The sequence below is a fragment of the Varanus komodoensis genome, unplaced genomic scaffold, assembly GCF_004798865.1.
Source record: "Varanus komodoensis strain SLA01 unplaced genomic scaffold, ASM479886v1 scaffold18_3, whole genome shotgun sequence".
Classification (NCBI taxonomy): Eukaryota; Metazoa; Chordata; class Lepidosauria; order Squamata; family Varanidae; genus Varanus; species Varanus komodoensis.
In genome coordinates, this window is record NW_025335549.1 from 11,123,495 (window position 1) to 11,141,788 (window position 18,294).

General features: G+C 43.1%; 1 protein-coding gene and 1 long non-coding RNA gene across 2 annotated transcripts; both read left to right on the plus strand.

Annotated features, from left to right (window-relative positions):
* The first annotated feature begins 301 nt into the window (after nucleotides 1-301).
* CETN2 (centrin 2) lies at nucleotides 302-5,238 on the plus strand. Its single transcript, XM_044427428.1, has 5 exons — nucleotides 302-433; nucleotides 2,249-2,407; nucleotides 3,159-3,287; nucleotides 3,869-4,006; nucleotides 4,911-5,238. The coding sequence occupies exons 1-5, from the start codon at nucleotides 431-433 to the stop codon at nucleotides 4,998-5,000; spliced, it is 519 nt and encodes a 172-aa protein (XP_044283363.1). The 5' UTR covers nucleotides 302-430; the 3' UTR covers nucleotides 5,001-5,238.
* A 2,129-nt stretch (nucleotides 5,239-7,367) lies between these two features.
* On the plus strand, nucleotides 7,368-8,819 carry LOC123022043. Its single transcript, XR_006414459.1, has 2 exons — nucleotides 7,368-8,280; nucleotides 8,405-8,819. It is a non-coding gene; the product is annotated as an uncharacterized LOC123022043 (long non-coding RNA).
* Nucleotides 8,820-18,294: the final 9,475 nt, after the last annotated feature.

The window sequence follows — 18,294 nt, forward strand, 5'->3', positions numbered from 1 at the left end:
GCGCCGCCGCTCCCCCCGCCTTCTCCTTCGCCTCCGCCTCCGCCTCCGCCGTCCAATGGGGCCGCCGGGCCACGCCCCGCTCTGGGCGCCGGCAATCCGCGCGCGGCATCCAGGCTGGCTCCGCCCCGGTCTCGGCTCCGCCCCTATGCCGAGCATCGGCCGACCGCCGAGCCGCTCTCCCATTGGCTCTTCCGCCCGGCTCCGTGGGCCAATCAGCCTCTTCCGATGGCAGCTCTGTTTACGGCGCTCGGTCCAGGTTCAATCCGATGGTCGTTCGCGGGCGACCAATAGCGAAGGCGGTTGTTTGGAGGGTTGGCCTGGGGGAGGCGAGCCAATGGGGAGGCGCGATCTTGCGCAGCGCCGGTGTTGTGGTGACGGTTGAGCGTGCCGCGTTTCGACCCTCCCGCGATCGCGCTGGGACCGGTCCGGGATGGTCAGTGCGCTTGCGGCCGGGGGCCTGTGGGGGGGGGAGAGCGCGCCTCTTCCGGGCCTCGCCTCCTGGCGGGGACGGAGACCGGTGCACGGTCGCTCATGCTGTTCGCTTCTGCAGAGTCTGATTCGTGCAAACGGCCGCCCCGCAGCCGCTTTGACGACCGAAGCGGCCCCTCGTGCTGGGCGGGGCGGGCGGGCTGGGTCGTGCGCAGGGCGCAAGGAGCAACGGCTCTCTTCCCTGCCTCTCCGGAGACTGGCCGGAACCGGCCGGCCTGCTCCTCGGTCTGCTGCACATGCGAGGCGAGATCGCCGCCGATTTGCATATGTCAGTCGGTCGGAATCTCGCGGGCTCTTTCGAAAGGGCGATGCATGAGGCTGCTTCGTGGTCCCAACCCGGGGGGTGTAGCTGTGTCCAGGCTGCAAACTTCTCCGTGCCCGTCCTTACGGGTAGAAAAGTGGCGTGTTAGAGGGAAGGCTGAGCCCTTCCTTTCTACATCCACGTTGTCTAAGTGCAGCAGGTCGGGTGGGGTTACGTTGGCTTTTTGGCATGGATCAGTATTTAGTTCTGTGCTTGGCTCAAATGTATGTATTGCAGCTTAGAAAGAAATTGGCTGATTCAGTGCAAACTAGGATGGAATTTGACTTGTGCTGGGACCAGGAAAAATATCCCTAGTTTGGCAGTGAAATTACCCAGGGTCATCAGAATTACCCATTGTAAATAGCTTTCTTAAATGCGCTTTCCTGGAAGGAAGGATTACTGGGTTTCATTTTAAGCAACATGCATAGGATTGTGTTGTTAAACCATGCAACTAGTATGACTTATCCAAAGAACACTGACATTATGAAAGTACAAACATTGCTTTAGATCATTAAGTAAGCATGAAGCATATTATCTTGGTGATCCTTACAACAACCCTGTAAAGTAGGCATCCTTGTGCTCACATTGTCCTTATGTGAGGGCAGTTCCACCTGTGTAGCTGCCAAAAGGCATGTCCCACAACTGTATGCTGTCACTTCCCTTGAAGCATTCTTCCTGAAATGTCACCTGTTCTCATTTCATTTTCACACAACAAGCAAGTAATAAAGTATTATCTCTCTTGCTGACCTGACCAATAATGTTGGGCAGAAAGCTCTCTGCAGTTGAACATCACCCACCACTGATTTCTGCAGAATTTTTTTCCATTTCTGCAAATTCCTGGTCTCAAAAAATTAATAAGCCAATGAACTGAGAGCATTAAAGCAATACAATTCATTGTTTTGACTACTCTTTGCATGTGTCTATTTCTTGGAGACACAAATAATAAATAGTTGCACCTCGTAGATGCATAGTTGATCTGTTTATGAACTTGATAAAATGAAACTAAATATGTAGCAACTCAGAATCTCATTTAGGACAAAAGGAGAGAGAAAGAAGAAACTCTCTAATTCAATAATATCTGGAAACTGAGCATCACTTGGTTCTAGTCATCATCACAGGTCATGGTGCTTTTTCTGCATTGGCAAATGCCTAGTAAATTGAGCAGGAGACGTTTATATCCTTTGTTGAAGATATGATATCCTATCCACCACTTTCTTCTCTACAAGCAGAGTTTCTTAGAAGTAGAACTGTGATTATTTTCTCTATGCCAATGCAGAAGATCTGCAGTTTGGTACAGATGTTGGTACTCTGAGAATTTTAACTTGTTTTTTTGTAAGGTAGGAGAATTTTAAAAATGAGTCCGCTGTCTTTTGAATGCTCAGAATGAAATACTTAAGGCAATTTAAACTACGTTGCTGTCTATCAGTTCTCATTCTTGTCTTTGCTCCATATTTGAAGGCCTCCAGCTACAAGAAGACATCACTGGGGGCTTCAGTTCAGAGGAAGAAGTCAGCCCCCAAAACTGACCTTACTGAAGAGCAGAAGCAGGAGATCCGGGAGGCCTTTGATCTCTTTGATACTGATGGGACTGGAAACATTGATGTGAAAGAGCTGAAGGCAAGTGACAGAACATGATAGAAATTAGTAAAGGCTACAGTCCTTTTCACACTTACCAGAGAACTAGTGGTACTTGCTTCTAAATACAGGGTGACTTATTTTATATTGTTACTTATTTTATATTGTTATTTCTGTATTCTACTTCATGTTGTGAGCCGCCCCGAGGCTTCGGCGAATGGGGCGTCATAGAAATGTTTTAATAAATAAATAAATATACATATATAGGGTACCACTCTCCATTGCTGAACAGACTGGAGTTTTAAGGGCTAAAGTTATAGGGTCTCGGTATGGCCACTCTATTTGCTTTGTCCTTTTTCTTCCATTATACATTATTTTTGTGCATGTTCTTTGGCCTTATCTGTGCCGAGGAAATATTAAAATTATTGACATTTGATAAAGCTAACCTTAACTGTATCCTATAAGATAAGGAGAGGAAGAGAAGATGGAAGTGTTGGAACCTAGCGTGACCCTTCTTTTGCCCCCCCCTTTTCACTTTATCCCTGGCTATTGGCCAGAAGGGATTATCATTGTGTTTCCAGGACCTCTTTTAAAGTACACCAGTAAGAACTCCTTAGTTCCCTTTCTTCTAGCCCATCATCTTGACCATAGAACATTTCAGTGTCTGCTGATGGAAATAATAAGTCTCCGATGCATTATTTTTTCTTCTGTCACTGTGCTGAGCGTTACAGGTTAAGAGATGCTTACTGTTCTTCATCCCACTTGAATTTCAGTTTGTTTTCATTATTTGCAGGTTGCCATGAGAGCACTTGGGTTTGAACCCAAGAAGGATGAGATCAAGAAAATGATCTTAGACATTGACAAGGAAGGAACTGGAAAGATAACCTTCAGCGACTTTTTAGGAGTCATGACCCAGAAAATGGTAGGTTGAGCTGGGCAGTCTCAATAGAATCTTTGGGGGAAGTTTATATTTAAAGGGATTATAACTCTGCATTGTAGACTTTTAATTATCAATGTGTGAAGGTTTGGTTTATAACAAGACTCTTTCTTTTTGTAAGTCTAAAGATGAGGCTGAAATTCAGAGGCCTGTGGCAGAACCATACTTTTTCAGCTGTTTGAGAGATGGATAAAAAGCCATGAAGATAAACCTTTCCTTGAATTCTTGTATGGACAGATGGCTTGCTGTTCTGTGCTTGTTGAAAACGGAGTGCTATTTGGACTTTGAGAGAGAGAAAAAGCCTTCCTATCTCAGAGGTCCTAATCAGAACCTCTTCATTAGGTCCACCAAGCAGAATCTGTCCTAAATGGCTGTAGCTTTCTTTTGCTCATGAGACTGTGTTCATAAGCAAAAGTGTTGTTATTATTATTAGCAATTAGCTGCACTTTGGTTGTAGGCCTCCACTTTAATCTTACCTGGGTAGGAAAGAAAAACCTGGGTTTTTCAATATTTCATTCTTAATTACACATTTTCTGAAATGCTTCAGATCTTTTTTTTTTAATTAGGCTGAAAAAGATTCAAAAGAAGAGATCCTGAAAGCCTTCAGACTGTTTGATGATGATGAAACTGGCAAAATCTCTTTCAAAAACCTTAAGCGTGTGGCCAAAGAACTGGGGGAGAATCTTACAGATGAGGAACTTCAGGTACGTGTGCCATGCCTGAACTGCTGTTTAAATGTTCTGTTTAGGGCAAGGGCAGGCAACTTGGTACCTTCCCAGTGTTTTGGACTACAAAACACTGGGAACTACATAATTTCCAACCCCTGACTATGCCAGTTATATTTATGAAGTTGTAGTCTTAAAAAAAATCACAGACATTTGGCTGCTTATCCCTGCTTTAGGGATTTATCATGCTTACCATTGCAGTGCATCTCTGGTATCCAGGTTCTGTAGCTTGTCATGTTCCACAGACTTGACAAGCTTCTTCCTAGCCTTTGGCTAAATAGGACATCCGTAGTAAGAGGCAGTGAGTAGCATAGATGGCGCAGACAACGCCTACTCATGAGTCAGATTGAGTGGGGAGATTCTGCCTGCCAGGGCCCCTAATGTGACTATCAAGAATTTGGCAAGTTGGTTTCAGGGTGGGCAGCGGAGTGACGCTGCAGCCGAGCCTGAGGGGGAAAGAGGGTAGGCAGTGCCAGAGGATCTTGGTTGTGTCTGACTGGTAACTTGCAGCTCAGATTGCCTGGAAATCTTCTGAATGTCTTCTCATTGCTTTCTGAGTGTCGGGAAGAATTTCATGTTTTTAATTTCCATGTGTTGAAAGTTAACATTAAAAGCAGGATGTTTACAGATTTTTGTGCTAATTAAGTTTTGCTGAATGTCAGTGTGAAAAGGTTTAGCCTACAAGGTGACTTATTAATATTGTAAATAAATAAGAATAATACTTATTTGGATGAGGTTCAGTCAGTGTACAAAGTAATGCACATTGGGAAAAACGTATCTCATAAACTTCAGTTCCTTTCGGAACCCCTTGTGCAAGAAAGACATCTGCAGCAAGTCCTTTTGGCTCACTGGGTTCTTGTTTTGATTCCTTGTCGCTCTGCAGGAAATGATTGACGAAGCTGATCGAGATGGCGATGGGGAGGTCAACGAGCAGGAGTTCTTGCGGATCATGAAGAAGACCAGTCTCTACTGAAATGTTCGGCATGCCATGTCTCAGTGTGTGCTGTTGAGTCTCTCTGCGTGTTGGCTGAGTTTTGTGTATGTGGCTCCTCTTGGGAAGAGATGAGCAGTTGGCTGAATCTCACCAGCTTTCTGAGATGACCCTTGTGGTTTTTTTCATACCATGATATCAGTTGTCTTTCTCTCCTGCCCCCTTCCCCTGACTCTTCTCTCATTGTTGTAAATATAAAATATGGATTTGAAATACAAAAGTAATGTGAGGCCTGCTCAGTTAAGCTGCCTTTGGAAGGATTTTGTGTACCAAAACACAGGACATACACAAGGAAGTTTTGTTTGTTTGGGCAGGAAAAATTTATTTTAAGAAGGACAGACATTTCTTTTTTATGTCATTTAAAGTATGTGAAGCTTGTGGTGTGATGGCACTTAGTACTTGCCAAAGTGAAAAGATACCTGATGGTTTCACTTCAGCTTCTGTTCCTGACCCATATTGACCATTTTCTATCCCCACCATCAGTGATTCTTTATGTTGCACTTGAATTACAGTGCCTACAATCTCTAAGATTTTCTTAAAAAACAGTGCACTTATTTTTAAAAACGTTGAATGTTGAGTGGGTATATCTTTAAAAACCAAACTGTCGGGAAGAAACCTGTAGCAGTTTTTTCCCAGTGCTCATGGCTAGGAATGCAAAGATCCAGTGGAATCCACTTGCTGGACTTCTTTCCCATGCTTGGCCCTGGCTAAACAGTAAACCAACCCAAAATCAAGTCTGGGAACACTAGAGGACCCCTTCTTTGTACAAAGTGTGCAGTTGTTTGTGAAAAGTAGGCAAAACCCACAAGTTGCATGCATGGGAGCAGAACTCCGTGTGTGCGGCAGATGCACCAGCTGGCCTCACGGACCCGCCTGGACTCGCTTCCTGCCAGACGCCCCCCTGAACACTTGGAGAGAAGCATACTTACAGCATAGAGAAAGTAGGCTGGAGTCCGGGGAGTCAAGCCAAGGAAATCCGATGTCTCTCATCCCCAAACTGGGTTCTTCACGCTTTCCTACTCATGGTTTGTATTTTTATCTATGAAATGTAAAACAAAATGTCATAATTAAGGTCATGGCAACAATTTTGTTTGTGCCCTTTGTTATACCGGCAGATCTCTGGGAAAGCCCAGAAGAGTGGGCTTCCGGTGTACGAGGCTGTACTGGTGCAGACCTGCTGTATGCAGCAGTAGTCCCATCATGATATTGCAAAAGCTACTTCATTATAGTACTGTAGGAACAAATTATTGCTAGAAGGGGTGAGAATAGGAGGGAGGAAGGAAAAATGAGCAACCGAAAGCTCTTAGGCAAAATTTGGCGCCTGAAGGTCTTTCTGGCCTCCCAGTGGCCAACCTCACATCAGAAGAAAAGAGAACGTGATCATGGTAAAAATGTTACAAGTAGGGCACTTCAAGGGCCTGTCACCTCCTCTAGAAAAAAACAGTTGCTAGCAAAGTATCAGTAGCTATTTTAAACTGGCAAGAGCAAGAAGTTACCTTCCATCCACATGTGCCATTGATTCTCAAAAGCAGGAAGGCCTGATGGCAAACAGAGCAGCCGGCACATCTCTAGACAGCATAAGATGTGAAATAGGGACTCTTGTGCCGGAATCCAGCTCCGTCTCTTGGCCCTGTGTCAACACAGGCCTCTGTCCTTACCATGGCAGGGTGTGTCAACTCCAAGAATGAGGATATAGCAAGGAGTATGAGAAAAGCCTCCACAATCTTTAGGGCAGTTTCTTGAAAACTGCAAATCAAGTAACGCAGGGTGATCCGGGATGGATCAGAGCCAACTGCCTTGACTATAACCCTACTTGATGTTAAAGCAAGGACGTATTCCCTTCTAAGGTAGATGATTCGTGTATTCACCGCTTAAAATAAGGTTTGTATTTCTGTCACTTTGAAAAGGAAATTTAGGTTGTGTTACTCTGGTCAGGAATGCTCACAAGACATCTCTAAGTGGGTCTGGGGGAAGGGGGGGCATCAGCCCTCCTTGATCCATTACTTCCATCAGCTGGACCTCAGACAAAAGGTATTTCAGTTGATTTTATTGAGTACTTTCCTGGATACATTCACCAAAAGTTCATTTAAATGTTAGCATAAAAGGGATTAGTACTCCATAAACAATAGCATGTTTGGCTGCATATTTATTTATTTATTTTATTTATTAAAACATTTTTATGCCGCCCCATTCGCCGAAGCCTCGGGGCGGCTTACAACAAAAAAATAAAATAACATTTTAAAATACATACAATAAAATACAAATATATAATATAAAACATACACTATAAAACAAGCCGCCCTGGCCAAATAAAATTCAATAATATTAACATTTAAAATACTGCTTAAATAAAAAGGTCTTCGCCTGGCGCCGAAAAACAAATAACGACGGCGCCAGGCGGACCATATGTCCCAGAATAGATCTTCAGCGCTCTAGGAAAAAACCTTTGCCCTCAGGAACTTCTCAGTTGGTAGCCCACAATAAACCAAGTATGCTTTACTGAGAGTCCCCCTTTTTGGAATTCTGTTCCAGCCTCCTGTTTTCCTTGCTCTCTCAAGCTGCTCATTCAGTCCGATGATGGGGCGGCAAAAGGGAGCAAGCAAAACCCATCTTTTCCACAAGGAGGCAGGCTTTCCACTCAGCAGGCTCCTAATCAGCCTCTAGTCTGACTCCTCACCCCAAACCGGAGATGCTCTACCCTTAACAGTGTGTATGCTTGGTAACTGTGCCTGGTGTCTCCAAAGTGCTGTCGTTTGTTTCCATTTCTTGCCTGCCTTTCTGGTCACCTTAGTTTTCCTGCACTGCTACCTTTGTGGTTTTTCCTGGGCATCCTTCTCCTGCCTCCCCCTCTGCCTTCCTCTTAGAACCTCAGTTCAGGGAAGATACTTGCTGCCTTTTTGAAACCATCTGGCATTAATGCAGGCCTTAACAAATGGACAGTCAGTCCTTATATTCCATATTCTTTATGCCACCTTTGTTAAGCAAGCTATGTGGTCCCTCAAATCCATCTCCTGTCCCCCAGTAATTCATTTAAACCCTATCTTTCTTGCATCCAGGTATCCTGTGGCTTAGATAATGTGTTCTAATGAGATTTCCTTCTGGGCCAGAAGCAAAAACTGATGTGGGAGAAGTGGTTGTATAACTATCAGTTTGGCATTGACCTTTGACCCAAAACAAGGAAAGAAGTCTCTTCTGTGGAGCAGTGATCAGGTCCATGCGAGTCAGAAGTGACAACAATGGTGGACATTTAATCGAAAATCATGTAAGCAAGAACATAAATCTTGGCATTAAACATGAATATACTGCACATTTTTTTGGTTGGTGGGTATCTGTTGCCAGGACACTAACCTATGGATCTTTTCTGGGCTGTTGACTTGACTTTCCAGGTATTGAAGTCCTGTGAACTGATCCCAGGGCCTAGAAGCGGACAGCGTGAGTTGCCTTGCGTGGAAGCTAAGGTGTAGGCACCTACAGGATTCCCAAGACATTGGGCATTCAGGCACAAATAAACTGCCATGCCTGCGATTTGACTTTGTCTGGGCAGTGACATTCAGTGTGGCCAAGTGGAAATTACTCAGAAAAGTGGTTATAACTTCCTAATTGACTTGAACTTCCATGACCACAGAAGTAGCTGTTTTGGAATGTGAAATACTTCAGTCTTTCACAACATAGAAAGGGAATTAAACTGGGAAAGTGAACTGGCATTAAAGGCAGGGACATTTCTTCTGTATCTAGGGAGGCCTATCCTTCGGTAGACATGCATAGCTTAGCATTGCACTGTAATTAAATTAATAAGAAGTCTGTTCAGCGTGTTCTCTGCAGGCGTCCCCTATCCCAGATGCTCAGGGTGGTGCTGTTGGTCTATAGAAGAATATAGGAGATAATTGCTCATACTGACACAGCTAAGCGCTGGGAAAATAGCAGAAATATCTGAAGTGACTGAATATTTCCAAAAATAGGGTGGAAGAAAATACCAACAGAGTGCGCTGTTATGAACAGAATATTAACCCCGATTTAAACAAATTTATCCTTTTGTCATAATCTGATGTACTGTGCAATTCTACACATATCTACTCTGAATTAAGTCCTGTTAGGTTCAAAGAGACTTATTTCCAGGTAAGTTTGTACAGGACATACCATCTCTGGATGTCCCCTTGAGTGCAATTAGGCTAATTCTCCAATAAGTTATTTGCATGCAACTTTGCAGTATGATTCTGCATCTTTCCACTTTGGAAGTAAACCATGCGACTGCAATGGAATTTACTTCCAGGTAATTGCATCCTTATAATGCAGTCCTGTATAAATCTACTCAGCTAATTCCCACTGAGTTCAGCTGAGCTTATTCCTTAGTAAATGGGCATAAGATTGCAGTCTTCACAATGTTTTCATTCTGTCTTTTCCTCTCTATATTATTTTTCTATCCTAACTGATTTCAGCTATTTGAATTGCACATGTGTCATACGACCTTTTCATAAAAGGGTCAAATGAAATGATCAATTTCAAGCAGGGAAGCCTTTTAAAAGCCTGTAATATCCCTTTCCCAAGAAGAGAAATGAGGCACAGCAACCCTACTAAGAATAAATATTTCGAAGGGCAGGGATTTCAGTGATGCACCTTCTTTTGTGTAGGTGTCTTTAAAAAAATAGTTTAAAAATTTTAATAGAAAAGGAGGATTCCTATAAAAGATCCATCAGTGGTGAACAAAACATTTTCAAATTACATTTGAAACCATGCTGTTTTATGCTTTATCCCTGCCCTTAGGGGGTATCAAAATATTTTTCAAAGAGAGGGAAACTTCTATAGTTACCTTTTTTTAAGATTCTTAAACATCTCAATTGTTGGACTGAATTCCATGGGACTTACTTTGAGAAGACACATATCAGATAGACCACCCCTCCCCATGAAGAAGTTGTAAGGTCTTGACATAAATGTCAATATTTTGAAGGGGCATCATTGAAAGGTGCTGCAATTACTCAAGCATACTCAGATTTATATGCCTAAAAAGTCTCAGAGTTCCTCACTAGGAAGTCTCTGTCCCACTGCCCTGCCAGGTTATTGTTATATGTCCACTGAAATGTTCATCTTAAGTTTATTCAGAAAGTGTAGCTTCCTGCTAAAGTGTTTTAACATCACATCAATTTTTATGGAAGAGTTTACAAACGTGGTGACTCTTCTATTTGAATGCAGAAGGGTTGTCTGCATCATATGCACATTGTGGATAAACTTTAGAAAGGTTTTCTTGCTATGACAAAATTAACAAGCTGTAAGAAAGTGAAAGAAAAAGTCATGAAAATTAAAACTTTTTTTTTTATAAAAAGGACACTCTTGAATTTTATAGTAACGATTGTATTTTCATACAACACATCCTCATTCAGAATGAGTTTGCTATTTGTATAAAGATACTATTTACTCTCTTAATGTATCAGGCTACAGTTTCCATTACTCCTGGCCAGGTAAAAGGATGATGGGGACTGGGGCCCAACTCATACACACCAAGTTGGAGAAGGCTATATAGGAACATAAACCTGTAAGCCAGTGAAAGGTGTCAGCAGAAGTGCAAGCTAAAAGACAAGTCTAAAAGGGATGCCCACTTTAGTTTTTCACTTGGAACCCCCAGGGAGGCAATTCATCCAGGAGCCTCAGTAAAATGCTCAGTAAAGTGGGATCTACAGCAAAATGCTTCTGCACAGAGTACTTCCATTTCGGGTTCCAGGGGACCAGCTGTGCCCTTTCTCAGGATAATGTTTTCCATTTCATCCCTGCCCCACTGTTTTCTGGCCTGTCTTTAGTGAGTCAGAAGTATATCCTCTCAGCAGATTTGGAAGTTTTCTACACTTACTTATTGTGCAGTTGTCATTTCCTACTTATGGTTGCTTACAGAGTCTTTAGATGGTAATATGGCCCTCCAGATTTACTTCTGTCGTTATACCGCACTTTCAGAATTTTTTTAAGTGCAGGAAAATGTATTACTAAAAAAAGCATGATAAGTACTTTTACCATTTGTATTATTCCACTATACCACAGAACCACCTGGAGGTTACATAGTGAAAAGCAGGAAAGGAAAAACTTCACATACCACTTGAATCTCGCTTCTACAAAACCAGAAGATAGTGGATTAATAGCCTTGGTGTGATGATTAGAATATTTGTGGGTTCCCCCTACAACTCTTATACTTTAAAAAAAATTCTGTTGATACTATCTGCGGCTGAGGATGGTGGTATTTAACTTGGCAAATCAAAATACTTTCACCCAAACTGACAACAATTGATATGCCTTTTGCGGTAATTAATCAGGCATTTCTCTATCATTAATCAATATGTTGAAACTGTGAATAAGGCTTGCAGTAAGTATCCACATTTTCCTGGGAGTAAGCACCATTGGATGGCATGAGGTTTCCTGCTAGGTAGAAATGCACACAGGTTTGAGCTGCAAGTATTGGAGTCATGCAGAATATCATACAAACCTCTTTACCCTTTTAAACCTTAACCTATTTTAGTTCACATAGCAGTGTTGTGTATTGTCATTCGACTGAACCTTTTGTGTGCATGCATGCGTGTGTTCTGTTTTTTGAAGTATTTAGCTCTTTTGAATTATTTTGGGAAGCTTTCTTGACTGCTTTATCTCCCATTTCATTTCCTTTAATAACCTCACAAGCTAAGATCTATACAAAAATGTCATTGTTGCAGTGACATATTACCATATTAGGGGCATCAATAATTTCCAAAGCCAGTTCCTTTCTCATGATTGAAATTTCCAGGATGTTATCAATGGCACTTAAAAGATCTGGAAAAGTGACAGATTGTAAAGGTTGCACTTTAGCAATCTAATTTCGTGTCATCAGAACGTCAAATAACTCAGCATTATAACCTGATAAGTAATCTAGCAGCCCAGCTGCCTTAGTGGAAATTTACACATATGGGGAGTTGAATCTTTCTAAATCCAGGAAGCACGCATGCATACACTCACACACGATTCAGCTGGTTTACATACAGGCATGGGTGGACTTAACTACCTTCTTCTCATAGAGGTGTTTGGATTTTCAGACTCAGAATCACAGAATAGTAGAGTTGGAAGGGTCCAACCCGCTGCTCAGTGGAGGACGCACAGTTAAACCCTCCCTCTCAGATGGTTGCCCTGCTGCATCTTCAGTGCCTCCCGCGTGGAGCAGCCCACAAGCTCCCTAGAAAATTGCTTCCATCGCTGTACTGCTGTCATAGTCAGGAAATTCTTCCTGGTGTCCAGCTGGAACCTGGTTTCCCGTAAGTTGAGCCTGTTATTCCATGTCCTGCACTGTGAGGCGATTGAGAAGAGATCCTTGTCCTTTATGTGACAACCTTTCAAGTACTTTACTATCCAAATTGTTTGTTTGGTGATGCATTTTGGCTTTGGGGGGAAGTGCTGGTGCTGTTTCTCTCCAATGTGCAGTTAAGATGTGCAAAATCTACACATGGTTCTTTTTCTGCATTAAGCGTTCAGCATTATATTAGCATTCGCCAGCCCCACTGCAACTTCTGAATTTTGGTCTCCGTGCTCACACTTAACTGGAAGAAAAGAAATCTTATGCTCGCAGTGCTATAGAAATTCCAAGCCACAATGACCTAACTACTTCAAGCTTTATTTTCAGTGGCTATCAGTTAAAATTAAAGTACGTTAGAGTTTTTCACTGTCTATAAATACAACACATAAAAAGTCCTTATTGCAGAATGCTTTATTAACATCAGCAGACAGTCTTACGGCATGATCTATGGTTGATCGATTTGCCTGAAAGCCACTTTAATATGGAGGAAGAAGATTGTTCTTCTCCAGAAAGAATGACAGCCAACAATAAATCATCTCCTCCATCATCTTACATAGCAATGAAGTTGGGGGCCAACAGATCATAGGAACCTAAATCAGAATATGATCCTATTTTCTTTTTGAAATTGAAAAATGAAAAAAGATCTTTCAACCATTCTTGAGGCCACCAGAAACTACAAATATAATTATTACAAGAGCTGAGCCAAAACATTACATGGGTGTTTTTGCGAACATTTTGCACAGTATCAAATCATGCCTCGCTTTCTGGTGGGTTTTGTTACGCCTTGTGAAAATGGTCATTGGCTTTCTTTCCTTGCACTCCTTTATTCCCACTCTGTTTTAATGCCCTCTTATTGGCATTTGTCACGATCAGGACCACCTGTTCATTTACCCTGCACTCGTTTACTCTCACTTGATTGCCTTCGCTTGCCCTCAGTGACAGTAGGACAACTGCACAGATATTTGGCAAACATGCCAGTCGCTTCTTACCCTTCACTTATGTGTGATCGCCCAAGGAAGGAGGTAGATATGAGGGGTGTGGAGGAAGACTCCATGAGGAGTAGGAGAGGCATAGAAATGCAAAAATAAACAAATATCCCCAAAAAGGAATCCAAAAAAAATAGCAATACTGCACAGCGTTTTGATAGCATTTGGGGAAATGTCTACCCTACCAGGATCTGTCTGAAAATCAGATTATTTGCCACCAATTTAGTTATTATGATTGGCTGAGCTAAAGACAACTTGGAAACTCCCAGATCAGCCTAGGAAACATTTATTTTCGGCTGCTTTCCAAATGTTTATTTTGCATGCAGAGAGTTCCAGATTCACTACAAATTAGCAGCTGATGAGCAAGACTTCTGAATATGATCCTGGGGAAATGCTGTCTACCAGAATATTGGGCTACATATGGACAGCAGACTGTCCTAGTAGAAGGCAGCTTCTGAAGGTACCGAAGCTGCTGCAACTAGTAACTGAATCTTACTTCAGTGCTTGCAGTCCGTTGTCATCCTTCACCATTTCTTGGATAGCACTGAAGGACCCTGGGGCAGGCTGTACGGCATATGGAACTCTATCATCCAACAGAGGGGGCCCGTTAGGGGTGTGGGGGAACAGCTTGGAGGCTCCCCACACTGGCCTTCTGCATCTGCTGCCGAGGCCATTGCATCAGTCTCCTTATGTAAGGGCCGGCCCTTCCAATGTAAGTCACTGGAGACCAGGGATGGGCAAGGTTTGGACTCCCAGGGCATGGTGGTATATGACTCCCATCTCTTTTCACCACTGGCTTTGCTGAGTAGGGCTCAGGAGTTGCAGTCCAACAACTTCTGGAGGGCCACATGGACCTTGCCACTAGCATAGACAATAAGGTGTTAGATGGAAGAATGCTCTGGTTTTGCATAGGGTAGACTCCCCTTCTCCTCCAGTAGGTTCTGGAGCAGAATACTGGGAACAGTCCATCTCCTGGACAGGTCACAGGACAAGGATATAACAAAAAAGCTGGCCTTTTTAAATCCCTTTTTCCCTCTGAAGCTGTAAGATCAGCTACAGAGTTTGGCTGTCTTTGAAAGCTTAAAGCAGCAGCAACAACAAATCTTTACTAGATTTATCACACCAAAAAGCTTTATTGAGCTTTTGATTTGCTCTCGTCTTAATACAATAAACCCATTTAGCACTGCCTTATCAAGTGCAACTAATTAACAGCAAAACAGATATTGTTAGTCATAATCATTCTGTGATCAGCTACATGAATGCTGAATTGGCTGTTCCAAGTCTCATTCAATATGATCACTTTAAGTACCATATGGATTTTCCCCCTCAACAGCCATCATGCAGTTATACAAGTTAATAATGCATAAGCGTTTGACTGGAAAATTACCTCTTCCTGAAGAGCCATCAAACCTGTCTATTGGAATTTTATAGAAATTAAAAGTAGCAAATACTTCTCAACTAAATAGCAAGCTTGTCCAACCCATTTCTTTCCAGTCTGTGGGATGATGGAATCAATAAAATCTCTTTTCTCCCGGCACCTTTTCTTGTTCAAAAAATATTTTGATATTCATGTTGATTCTTTCTATAATAATCCAAATTCAAGGTGGCTTACAAAATAATAAACATATTGAAAAGTTCTAATCGCTTAGTCACACTTTTCCCAGCTAAGATCCAATGTCTTGTATTTCTGTTTAAATTACCGCAATTATTTCTAAATTTCCATCTATACATATGCATTATCATAAATAAATATTTTGCAAAGTGGTGTCCATTTATGGTTTTTTCTCCCCCACCAATGCATACATGGTCACTCGACCTCTGAGCTTGGGAACTCTAATGGGCACAGGAAAACAACGGAGGAAGGGGGAACGGAAGGGAAGGCTGCAATCATTTCCGTAACACGCTCTTTGGCTTAGCTACAGTAAGGAACTGGGGCCAGAAGGAGAAATGGTGGTGACTTTTCAGGAAAAGATACATCCTCTGGGTCACTTTTGTGAAGCCATTACAGTTTTATGGCTCCTTTGGAGCTCCTTGAGAAAGGCACAAAACTAAGGCCAGAACATCTGACAAGTTTTAATGTTTTTCATCAATTCTCAGCCATTACACATTTTGGGAAAATAAAAAGTTCCATCATGGAGCAACACAGAAAGGTCAGGATGTAAAGAAGAGACATTTTCCCAAAGAGGAAGAAAGGTCAGCATGATGGTTTGGGGTTTTTTGGTTTTTTTTTTAAATGAAGCTGCACTGAAAATTATGTGTTTATGTGGAGAGATGCCTTTTCAACATACATCTCTGAGGCCTTGCAAGAATAATTAGAAAATAAAACGAAGGTGCCAAATGTAGAGACAGATCAGTCAGATCAGTTCTTTCTGGCACAAGAAAAAAAAAAAACACCACCCAAAGAAGGAGAGTTTCATTCTGTGTACCAGTAATTTGGAATTATGGATGAGGGATGGGATGTATGCACTTAAAATGAATTAAAAGTCCAGGGCCAGCTCTGCTGTGGAGCAGGATGGTGGGGCCTGCTTTGTGTGGCCAGGGTGGGGTGGGCAGATAGAAGAAAAGAAAGAAGATGCTGGCCCCTGAGTGGTACAGCAAGACCTTTTAAGACATCAGCTTGGGGCCTACTTCAAGCTGCAAAATGTCTTGGACCATCACAGAACAATTCTTCAGTAATACATTGATTTTTAATTCTTTAATTAAAAAAGACACCTTTCGTCATTCTGCTGTGATGATTTGGTTGATTTGACTATGTGTTTAAGTGCACATAGCTAAGGCTCCTTGCTGGGGAAAAACATAACCTATAAGGACTTTTTTTTTAAATAAAAACTGAAACACGATGGCGGAGATCACCTAGAACTTTCCCAGGAGAAAGGGGAGCGAGGCAAAATGAGCCAAGGGTCTGCTCAGTTGCAATTCTCAATCACCTCGCCTCCTTCTGCTGCCCAAAGACCCAATGACTTTATTAATGCTGTGCCAAAAAGGGTTCAGCCTTTTATTGTTCAATAATCTATATGTAGGCTAACCCACATTTCCCCACAATTCACTGAAGCCATGGGAAGCCTGGTCTTTGTGGGAAATTGAACTGTAAATCCTCCTCCTCCTCCTAGCACCCTTTGCCAAAGGCTGCCTGGAACCTGTTCAGAACTGGGTGGCTGAATCGCACTCTCTCTTCCTACTCTGTGTGTGGCAGAAGGGCAATTGGAATAGCCAGACTTGGGGATGAACTTTGCCAGATTGAGAGAGATGTGCTGACCTCTGGTGCAATTTCAAGCCTTCTTTCCTCGGGACAGGTAAAAATGGAATCGCGGTTTCTTGAGGAATCCAACCTGTTTAGTCAAAGCCTGTAGCTGACGGTGCATGGGTATCTGTCACGTCAGGTTGCATCAAAGCAGCAGGTGATGAAAAAGTAATGGAATGTGACTGATGGAACTTGGGGAAAAGGTCGCATATTGGAAAGGATGTGTGTCAGCATTCTTCTGCTGGAGCCTGTCAAGAATCCTTGCTTTGGGGGAAGGCGCTTTCAAAATCAATCCCCCTGCGGCCAGCTCCGCAATACACTCTTGCTTAACGTCCAGGGGTGGTGGGTGGGTTGGTTCCTCCATAATAAAAAGCATTGCCTGGTGGTAGCAATGGATGCAGCTGGAAGGTTGCATTGCCGGGAGGCAAGCGATTCTTTTGGATTTGAGAAGCGATGAACACAATCGCACCGCAAGAAAATGGGATTTATTTCAACGGAGAAAAATGCGACAGCAGAGAGCAGAGACTGTGCTTACCATGCCCTTCACCACACGCCCCTTCTGCTCTTGGGAACCCTGAACAAGTGCAGGCAGACTCCACGGGGCAGTTCACACAGCCTCTGATGTCCAGCCTTAGCTGGGTGAGATTCTTCTTCCGCAATGGCATTCCCTCAACTTGTGACAGCACAACTGCAAGGTGACACCTGGTGTTAACTGAGGGGTGGAAGTATGACCAGGTGCCTCCACAAGGCCAGGTGGCTGGTGCTGTACAAGGGCCAGTAGCAGCATGGATATCTGATCCTTGCCATCCTTCACAATCTCCCATGTTGTGCTGGTGCCCAATTTAAAGCAACGAAGCACCAAACATTCAGGGTTTTTCCCCCTGATACCGGGCATGGGATGGAGGAACTGGGGCACATCACTGTCTCCTCGCAAACACCATGGCCTTCTGAATACATGTCACTACAAATACTCCATTTCTCCTCCTCCTGCAAAGGACCCGAGCCAGTGCACAGTGTTTCCATCTTCTCTATTTCTATCTATGACAGGCCCAAGCCATCCTGTGAGCTGAGCAGGGACAAGACCCGGGTCTAACCAGCATGTCCCTGGAAGCAAGAGCTTGAGGATGCTGTACTGAGGTGTGTTCCCTTGCAGACTGGAAGTCTTCAGACCCAGCAGTGCCAGGGTATTCAGTGCTGGGCTGCTGCCAATGGGTGGGAGGAGCAGTGGAGGAAAGGCCAGCTTTGCTCTTTTCCGCGTGTGGCGTGGATCACTGGGAAGGCTCCCCAGGTCAGGTGGCGCAGTTTCACAGTGGGAGGGAAGCCCAGGGTGGCTTGTGTCCTGGAGCCTTGAAGTCGCCCCTTCACACTGCATGGCACCTTCAGCAGATGCAGCGGCCCTTTGGTCAAATACCTCACATTCCCATTTAAATGGCTCCTAAATACAAATGAGCATATGCTTATTTTATATAAACTGGTACCATCTTTTGTACACTTCTTGTCTATGCATTTCTTTGTCTTCAAGTAAATGGCGCAGAATGGCTAGGGAGTTGCTATAGGTATCTCTGAAAAATGAGAACTATTTCGGCAAAGGCATAACTTGGTTAATGTATTTGTAATGTTGGTATACCACTTAAATATAGTAAAATCCCTAAGTGATTTATAAAATAGCTGTATCTGCCTATCCAACTATCTATAGACAAATAGATAGATCTATCCCATATACATGCATCAATATCACTAAATCATAAACAT